Source organism: Aquila chrysaetos, unplaced genomic scaffold, assembly GCF_900496995.4.
Source record: "Aquila chrysaetos chrysaetos unplaced genomic scaffold, bAquChr1.4, whole genome shotgun sequence".
NCBI classification, from domain to species: Eukaryota; Metazoa; Chordata; class Aves; order Accipitriformes; family Accipitridae; genus Aquila; species Aquila chrysaetos.
In genome coordinates this window covers 78,219-87,779 of record NW_024470395.1, presented here as the reverse complement: position 1 = coordinate 87,779, position 9,561 = coordinate 78,219, and the positions used below count along the sequence as shown (strand labels likewise).

Genomic DNA, 9,561 nt, shown 5'->3' with positions numbered 1-9,561 from the left:
AGGCGGTCTCGGCATCGCTGTCATCGTCACCGCTCCGGCGGGAACAGGCGGCAGTGGCGGCGGCGCGACGGTGAGCAGTCGGGGAGGCGGTGGTGCCGGTGCCGGTGCCGGTGGTCTCCAACCGGAGGTCGGTCTCGGAGATGCGCCGCTTGACGATGGCTTCCTCGCCAATACGGACGGTGATTTGGCAAAGCGGCGCCGCCCGGCTCTCCCCCGCCGTCCCCACGTAAGCCGGTTTGGCCACGTAGGTCATGGTACGGCTGGCGGTGGTGGTGGAACCGGTGCCGGCGGCGGCGGGTGACGGTTGGGTTGTCGGCGCCGTCCCACTATCACCCACCGGCGCCTCCCCAGCCGCTCGCTGCGCCTCAATGTAATCCCGCAACACCTGTTTCTTCATCGGCCGGGCCGCTGGCGCCGCCGCCGGTGCCGCCGGCACCGCCGGCACCGCTGCTGCCTCCCCCGCCCTCCCATTATAGGCGATAACGGAAGCGGCCGCCGCCCCGCTATGAACGATGACCGACGCTGACGGTCGCCCGTAGGCAATGACCGACGCCGGTTCGGGTCTTGGCGATGGGAAAGCGCCGACGGTCGCCGATGGCTCTACCGGATTGGCCGTCGGCAAGAGGATCCCATCAGCCACCAAGCCTTGACTGTAGGTCTTGTAGGGTCGCTTATGCGCCCGCATGGGCAAGAGCCGGTAGAGCTTGAGGGCGTTGAGTTTGGGCTTGTAGCCGCCGTTGGGCGTCTTCTCGGAGGAGATGAGCCCCGGGTTGATGCCGTGAAAGGCTTTCTGGTGGGTCTTGAGGTTGTAGTAGGTGACGAAGGTCTCCCAACAGAAGATACACTGGTAGCGGCGTTCGCCGGTGTGCCAGACCTCGTGTTTGGTGCGATATTCGGCCAAAGCGAAGACCTTGTCGCAATAACGGCAAGGGTACTTGCGTCGCCAAGAGTGGACGTTAGCGTGACGCTTCAGGCTGGAGAGCGTCATGTAGGAGCGTTGGCAAACCCCGCACAGGTAGACCACGTGCCCGTCCACCACCTTCACCACCGGTTCCTGCTCGGGGATCAACTCCAACGCCCGGTGACGCAACAGCAATGCCTTCTTGCCTTGTTTCGGTGTCGGCGTGGCGGTGTTGGTGGCGACGGCGTCACCGTCGCGATGGCCGTCCTTGCAGAGGACCTCGTGGGTTTGCAACCTCTTGACGTGGATGAAGCTCTTGCCGCAATGCCGGCACGCCAAACCCCGGCGCCCACGGTGAAGTTTGGCGTGTAATCCCAACGCCGCCGCCGTGCTGAACCCTCGACCGCACAACCCGCAACGCAACGATGCCGCCGCCGCCGATGACGGCGACGCCGTCACCGGTTCGGCAACCGCCGGCGTATCGCTTGACCGCGGCGGGCAGGTTAAATCAACCGGGGCGGCGGGTGAGCGGGGATCCCCCGTCACGGGGGGGGTCCAAGATCCGTTCATCTCCTTGGGGGTCCCCACTTCCAACCCTTGGAGGCAAGAGATACCCAACCGTCGGCCAACGGCGCCCAACTCGCGGGCAGCTGCCTGCGACGGGACGGCCAAGCGGGAGTTGTAGATGAAGTTGAGGACGTCGGAGAAGACGCCGGCTTGGACACCGGGAAGCTCCAAAACTTGGGCAGGGTGGGGCAGGTGGGTTCTTCGGCCAAAGCTTGTTTGAAGAAGGGGCTGGATGCGGCCAAGACGTTTTTATGGGCGGAATTTGGTGTCCTCGGCGATGATGGTGACGTCACAGAATTGGCCCCTCAACCGTTGCTCGTTTAACTCCACCAGTAACGAACGGCAATGCCCGGCGTCCGACACCTCCACGACCGGAGCCATCCCCGCGGCGACACCTGCGGGATACGGGAGTCAGTGGGGAGGGGGCGCCCGGATGCCTGGGCCCCCTACTTGGGGACATTCGGACAGCTGGGTCCTCTCCATGGGGTCACCCAGACGCCTGCGTCCCCTATTTCGGGGGGGCCCGGGCGCCTGGGTCCTCTCCGTGGGGTCACTTGGGCACCGAGGTCCCTTCTATGGGGTGCCCGCCGATGCCTGGGTCCTTTCTATGGGGCTGGCCAGACCCTGGGACCCCTACTGGGGGTCGCCCAGATGCCTGGGTTACATTTGGGGGGGCCCAGAGCCGGGTCCCCTGTTTTGGGGGTCACCTGAATGCCTGGGTCCTCTCCATGGGGTCTCTCGGCTGCCGGGGTCCCTTCTATGGGGCTGGCTGGACGCCTGGGTCCCCTATTTGGGGACACTTGGACACCTGAGTTCCCTCCGTGGGGTCCCTTCTGGGGGTGTTGGGGGGCCCCGTGGCCCAGCCAGCCCCACTGCGTGGGGGTCCCCGGCCCCGCAGCATCCTCACACCCAGCCCCCACATATCAGGGTCCCCCAGCCCCACAGATCAGCCCCGGATCAGGGTCCCCAGCCCCACACTTTAGGAGTTCCCCAGCCCCACAGATCAGGGTCCCCCAGCCCCACGGTTTTTTGGGTTCCATCAGCCCACACAACGGGGGCCCCAGCCCCATGGATTGGGGTCCCCCAGCCCCAAAATTTAGGGCTCCCTCAGCCCCACATATCCGGGTCCCCAGCCCCACAGCATGGGGACCCCCCAGCCCCACAGCTCGTGGCTCCCCCAGCCCCACATATCACGCTCCCTCAGCCCCCCATATCCCCCCCCCCAGCCCCACAGAGTAGGGTCCCGCAGCCCCATGGATTGGGCTCCCCCCAGCCCAACACACATCACTGACACCCACCCCCCCCTGACTACCTGGTGCCCCCCCACGCTGTGGGTCAGGGCGTCCCCATGCCATGGGGCTGCGTGGGGGGGGGGGGGGGGGGCGGTCCCTGTGCCGTGGGGCAGGGCATCCCCATGCCACGGGGCAGGGCCGTGTGCCGTGGGGCTGAGGGTCCCTGCCCCACAGCGTCCCAGCCCCACGGCGCGCCCCGGCCCCCGCCCCCCCCCGCGGCACCAAGGAGCCATTTTGCGTCGGGGCCTCCTCGGCCGGCGGCTAAAATGGCTGCGGGAGCCGCCGCGGCTGCGACCCACGGCGGAAAAACGGACGAGGGAGGGGGGTGGGGGAGGGACCACAGGGAAGCGCGGCACGAGGCGAGAAGGGGTCGGCCGCGGCCCGACCCACGGCGCGACCCGCGGCGTCGCCCGTGGCGTGACCCACGGCGTCACCCCCCTGACCCCAAGCGTGACCCACAGTGCCACCCGCAAGGCGGGGGCTGCCCCGTAGTCGGACCCACGGCGTCACCCGCGGCCGACCCACGGCGTCACCCGCGGCGTGACCCACGGCATGACGAACGGCACGACAGCTGCCCCACAGTGTGACCCGCGGCCTGCCCCACAGCTTGAACCGGGCCGACCATGGCACCTCCATCCCTGGCGCTGCCCCATAGCGTGACCACGGCATGAACTATGGCAGGGGGGCTGCCCAAGGTGTGACCCACGGTACCTCCATCCCTAGGCTGCCCCACAGCGTGACCCACCACGGCAGCCCAGAGTCTGCCCCCCCAACCCCACTAGCCCCCATGCTGCCCCCCAACCTGCCCCCCCCTACCCCCTAGGACCCCTTCCTGCCCCCACCCCCCAGGATCCCCCCCAGCTCATTACTGGCTCCCCTTAACGACCCTCCCCAGACCACCCCCCCCACCTTTCCAGCATCCCCGCTCTGCCCCACGGCACCTCTGGGGGTCTGGGATGGCTCCCGGGGTCAAGGGATCCCCCCAAGATCAGGGACCCCCCCAGGGTCAAGGGATCCCCTGCCAATCATGGGATCCCCAAGGGATCCCCCAGGATCAAGAGATCCCCCCCAAGTTCATGGGATCCCCCCCAGGGATCCCCCAGGGGTCATGGGATCCCCCAAGATCAAGACACCCCACCCCCCCCCCAGAGATCCCAACTCTGCCACGGCCGAGATCCAGCCCCATGGATCCCGGCAGATCCCAGCTCCTTTGCAGGCAACAACCAGACCCCCGGGGCCCCGGGGATCCCAGATCCACCCCGGGACCTCCGGCCTCCAGATCCCAGGAGATCCAGCTCCAGCCCCACTTATATCCATCCCCACGGATTCTGGGAGATCCCAGTCATCCCAGCTGAGATCCAGCCCCACAGATCACCGATTGGCGCCCATATTACACCTACAAACCCAAACGGAAGACAACCGGCGGCGGTACAACCGGCGGCGGTACAACCGGCAGCACAACCGGCGCCGTCAAGGCGAAGAAATCCCGTTGGCGCCGCAAGTTGCGCTCGTTACGGTGGTCGACGGGTGACGGTGACGAAGGCGACGGTGACGCGCAGTCGGGGGACGGGCACCGGCGGCGGGATTGGCAACACCCGTGCCGGGTGTGCGGGAAAACTTTCACGGCTTTGAGGAAATTACGGAAACACCAACGGGGACACGAGGGGACGTCCGGCGGGGGAGGGGGGGTGGGTACAACCGGTCCCCCCACCCCCCGCGTGGGGACGGCGGCCGTCTTTGCGCTTCGCCTGTAGCCGCTGCGCCAAGGTCTGTAAGACGGCGGCGGCGCTCAGCCGGCACGCCAAACGGCATCAGGCGGAGTCGCCGCCGCCATCGCCCGTGTCGCCGCCGCCGCCGACTGTCATCGCCTACACCCCGCCGGCGGTGGCGGGGGTGAAGGAGGAAGGGGGAGGGGAAAAAGGGGGTGTCACCCCTCCCCCGCCGCCGGGTGACGATATCGCCGTCCCCCCCCCCGATTCCCGGTGACGGGGTTGACGCGGCGACGGGCGGCGAGGGGGTGTCACCGTCGCCGGGTCCCAGCGGGGGTTACCCGGTTCAGGAACAACCTTTGGCTCTACTGAGGCGGGGGGGGGGACCCCGAAATTGGGGGAGGGGGAGGAGGGGGAGGGGGGCAAAGGGGGGGACCCCCCCGACCCCCCCCTCCTCCCCCCGGTTTCCCCCTCCCCTACGGCCCCCGGCTGGTGGCCGCGTACCCCTACCCCTTCCCCCTCCCCCTGGCCCTCAACGTGGTGCTCCCCGAAAACGAGGGGTTTTTGGGGGGGGGGGGGGGGGGTGTCCCCCCACCCCTCCCCCCCTCCGTACCCCCCACTTTTGGGTTCCCCGGAGGGGGAGGGGAGCGACCCCGGAAAGCGGGGGGGGGGGACTTGAGGAGGGGGGGGGGGGGGGGGGGGTGGGGGGGGTCCTGCCCCATAGAGGGGGGCGGGGGGCCCCGGAGGTGGGGGGGCCCCATAGCATGTGGGGGGGGCCCTATAGGAGGTTTAGGGCCCCATAGGAAATGGGGGGCCCCTGCCCCATAGGAAGTGGGGGTGGGCATAGCATGGGGGGGGCCCATAGGAGGTGGGGGGCCCCCATAGGAGATGGGGGGGGCCCCATAGGAGGTTGAGGGCCCCATAGGAAATGGGGGGGGCCCATAGGAGTTGGGGGACCCTGCCCCATAGGGGGAGATGGGGGGGGGTCCCATAGCATGGAGGGAGGGCCATAAGAGGTTGGGGGGGGCCCATAGGAGATGGGGGGGGTCCCCAGGTGAGTAGGGGGGCTCCAGCCCTATAGGGGAAGTGGGGGGCCCCATAGGAAATAGTGGGGGCCCCCCCTGCCCCATAGAGGAAGTTGGGGGGGGTGTCTTCTGCCCCATAGGAGATGGGGGGGGGCCCCATGGGGGAGGTTGGGGATCTCTGCCCCATAGGGGACACTGGTGGGGACCCCCCCTTGGGACCTGGGGGGCAGAGGGACCACCCCCCCATAATGCCATGGGGTGGGGGGCAGCATCTGGGGGTGCCACAGGGACCAGTATGGGAATGGGGGGGGGGCACTGGGTATACTGGGGAGGCTCCCAGTCACCTCAAACTGGGGGGGGGAATGGGACAGGGTCTGGGCCCCCCCCAGTACAGGGACCGTCCCCCAGTATAGGGAAAACCCCCAGTATAGGGCCCCCCCCCCCCAGTATAGCGGACGCCCCCAGTATAGGGGACCCCTCCAGTATAGAGGACCCCCCCAGTATAGGGGAACCCCCATTATAGGCCCCCCCCAGTATAGGGGACCCCCAATATACTTGGACCCCCCCCCAGTATAGAGAAACCCCCCAGTATAGGGCCCCCCCAGTATATTGGGGCCCCCCAGTATAGTGGAGCCTCCCCAAAATAGTGGGGGACCCCCCCCAGTATAGGGGGCCCCCCATTCCCCCCCCCCGCAGAATTTTGCACCCCCAAACCCCCAAACGGGCCCCCCCCCACTATAAGGGGCCCCCCCCAATAAATCAGGGCCCCTCCCCCAATAAACTGGGGTCCCCCCCACTATCCCGGGGCCCCCCCCAAAACCCGACACCCCCCCCCCCCCCCCCCCCGCCCTTGGCACCTTACGGCATCGCAGTGACATTCCAGCGTGTGTCCCCCCCCCCCGATCCCCCCCCCCCCCGGCGTGCAAGGGGCGTGCGAGGGGCGTGCGAGGCCCCGCGTCTTCCTGGGGGGTGGGCGGGGGGGGGGGGATCCTCGTGCGAGGCCCGGGCGGGCGAGGAACGTCCTCGTGCAACGCACAAGCGCGCGCGGCGGATCCTCGTGCGAGGCACGCCCGAGCGCGGCCTAGCCTCGTGCGGCGCGTGGGCGCGCGAGGACCACGCTCGTGCGATGCACAGCGGCGCAAGGTGTGTCCTCGTGCAACGCACGGGCAGGCGGGGTAGATCCCCGTGCGATGCGTGGTTGTGCAAAGACCATCCTCGTGCAACGCGCGGCTTGTGGGAGGAGCGCCCTTGTGCGGTGCACGGGCAGGCATGGTCGATCCTCGTGCGACGCCCGTCCTCGTGCGACGCACGAGTGTGCAAAGAACATCCTTGTGCGCCGCACGACTGCGCGAGGTGGATCCTCGTGCGTCGCACGGCCAGGCGCCGCCCGCCGTCCGCTCTGTCGCACGGCCCCGCCGCCCCTCCCGCACGCCCCCCCCGTGCGAGCCCCGCCCTCGTGCCTCACACGAGCGCGCACGGCCGGCACCGCCCTCCTCGTGCCACGCCCGTGCCACGCCCCATCCCCGCGCAAGGCCCCGCCCCTGCCCCGCGCAAGGCCCGTCTTTATGCAATGCGCCCCCGTGCAAGGTCCAGCCTCGTGCAACGCACGCCCGCGCCAGGCCCCTCTCACGCCCCCCCCCCTCCTCGTGCAAGGCCGCCCCCACGCTACGCCCGGCCGTGCGAGGCCATCGCCCCCCCCCCGCCGCGTGTGCGAGGGACGGCCTCGTGCGAGGCTCCTCCTTGCACGGGGGTTGTTCTTGTGCAACACCCCTCCTTGTGCAAGGGTGGGCCTCGTGCGAAGCACGTCCTTGCGTAAGGCCTGTCCTCGTGGAAGGACCATCCTCAGGCGAGGACCATCCTTGCACGGGGCCCGTCCTTGCACAAGGCCCATCCTTGTGCAAGACTCGGCCTCGTGCAAGGACCGCCCTTGCACAAGGCCGATCCTCGTGCGAACCCGGTCCTCGCGCGAGGCCCATCCTCACGCGGAGCCCACGCTCGAGCGAGCGTTGTGCTCGTGCAAGACCCAGCCTCGTGCGAGGGCGGTCCTTGCGCAAAGCCCACCCTCGTGCAAGTCACGCCCTTGCACGAGACCCAGCCTTGTGCAAGGACCATCCTCGTGCGAGGACCCTTCTCGCACGAGGCCGACCCTCGCGCGAGCCCGGTCCTCGTGCGAGGCTCCCCCCTCCCCTTCCCCGTGCGAGCCCCCTCGTGCACACAACCCCCCCCCGGCCGCGGCCCCCTCCTCCCGTTTGCACTTTCGTGGCCGCGTTTGCTACTGACTGTCCCCCTCCCCCACCCCTGCCCCTCCCCCACTTGTCTCCCCCTCCCCCACGCGTGTCCCCCTCTCCCCCCCCATGTCCCCGTCCCCGACCGCACTTTAGGGGGGACCCGCCCGAAAAAAAAAAGGCAAAACCAAGCAAAAAAGGGGAAGAGTGGAAAAAAATGGAGATAAAAATAAGGGGGGGGGAGGGGAGGGGAGTGGGGGGACCCTGGGGACAGTGGGGACACCGGGGGGGGAGGCATGAAGGGGGGGGGGCTCCATGGGGGACATCCCCATGGGGTGTCACCAGTGGGGTGTCACCAACAGGGTGGCCTCCATGGGGATGTCCCCATGGGGTGGCCCCAATGGGGTGACCTCCCTGGGGGACGTCCCCATGGAGTGGCCTCAATGAGGTGACTTCCATGGGGGGACGTCCCCATGGGGTGTCACCAACGGGGTGGCTTCAAGGAGGTGGCCCCAATGGGGTGACCTCCATGGGGGACGTCCCCAAGGGGTGTCACCAATAGGGCAGCCTCAATGGGGTGACCTCCATGGGGGACGTCCCCAAGGGGTGGCCTCAGTGAGGCTTGTCCCCGTTGGGATGTCCCCAGTGGAGGACGTCCCCATGGGGTGTCCTCAAGTGGGGTGGCATCTAACGGGGGATGTCCCCAATGGGGTGACCTCAAGAGGGGATGTCCCCGGTGGGGTGTCCCCAGCGGAGCGCCTCAAAGGGGAGGGGTCCCTCAGGGGTGTCCCCAATGGGTTGTCCCCAAAGGGGTGTCCCCACTGGGGAGGGGTCCCCTTCAGTGTCCCCGTGGGGGATGTCCCCCTCTGAGGTGGCCCCATTGGGGAGGGGGTCCCCAGGGCGGTGTCCCCAGTGGGGAGGGGTCCCCGGGGGTGTGGCGGGGCGCCCCACAGCGGGGTGTCCCCGCGGTGTCCCCGCGGCGGCGGTCGGTGGCGGCGGTGACAAATGTCCACTATTTATCTGCATCAGTGAGTGTTAGAGACGCCAATAAACACCGTAGAGCTGAGCTGGCCTGAGCGGGGACACGGGGGGGGGGACGTGGGGGACATGGGGACATGGGGGACATTGGGGACATGGGGGGACATGGGGACATTGGGGACATGGGGGACATTGGGGACATGGGGGGACATGGGGGACATTGGGGTCGTGGGGGACATTGGGGACATGGGGGGACATGGGGGACATTGGGGACATGGGGGACATTGGGGGACATGGGGGACATGGGGGGACATGGGGGACATGGGGGACATTGGGGACACTGGACACGTGGGGAGACACGGGGCACATGGGGGACGTGGGGGACATGGGGGATGTGGGGATAATTAGAGACATGGGGGGACATGGGGGGACATGGGGACATTGGGGACATGGGGACATTGGAGATGGGGAGAAGGGGACACGGGGGACACGGGGGGACGTGGGGGAGATGGGGACGTGGGAGGTGTGGGGACGTGGAGGACACTGGAGACGTGGGGGACGCGGGGGGACACGGGGGACCATGATGGGGATGTGGGGGACATGGGGGACACTGGGGACATGGGGGGGGTGTGCAGGGTCACGGGGGACATGGAGGGGGGCACAGGGTGGCCTTGGGGACACTGGGGGACGGTGGCACCATGGAGATGGGGGGACAACACACTGGGGGTGACACGGGGGGGGGTGTCCCCAAAACCAAACCCCCCACACGGAGCAGCAACAACCACAATTTATTGTACACTGGGGGGGGGGGGAATGAGGACACCAGGGTCCCCATAGAATGGAGGGGGGGCCCCTTTTTTGGGG

The 9,561-nt window shown here is 68.4% G+C and overlaps 2 protein-coding genes across 5 annotated transcripts in view; one reads left to right on the top strand and one right to left on the bottom strand.

The window, feature by feature from the left end:
• Positions 1-1,857, bottom strand: part of ZBTB4 (zinc finger and BTB domain containing 4) — a 2,491-nt gene extending 634 nt beyond the window's left edge. Inside the window, 3 exon segments of the mRNA XM_030006776.2 lie at positions 5-1,653; positions 1,656-1,726; positions 1,728-1,857. Coding sequence (XP_029862636.1) covers positions 5-1,653; positions 1,656-1,726; positions 1,728-1,849 — 1,842 coding nt within the window. The 5' untranslated portion in view covers positions 1,850-1,857.
• Positions 1-8,785, top strand: part of LOC115338270 (basic proline-rich protein-like) — a 12,067-nt gene extending 3,282 nt beyond the window's left edge. Inside the window, exons 2-3 of one of the 4 annotated variants that reach the window (XM_041121907.1) lie at positions 4,131-8,068; positions 8,226-8,785. In XM_041121907.1, the coding sequence (XP_040977841.1) occupies positions 6,764-8,068; positions 8,226-8,243 (1,323 nt within the window). In that variant the 5' untranslated portion in view covers positions 4,131-6,763 and the 3' untranslated portion in view covers positions 8,244-8,785. Of the gene's footprint in view, positions 1-4,130 lie in introns of those variants that run through there. The other 3 variants (XM_030006781.1, XM_030006783.1, XM_030006782.1) reach the window with 3 other exon arrangements.
• The last annotated feature ends 776 nt before the right edge of the window (positions 8,786-9,561 follow it).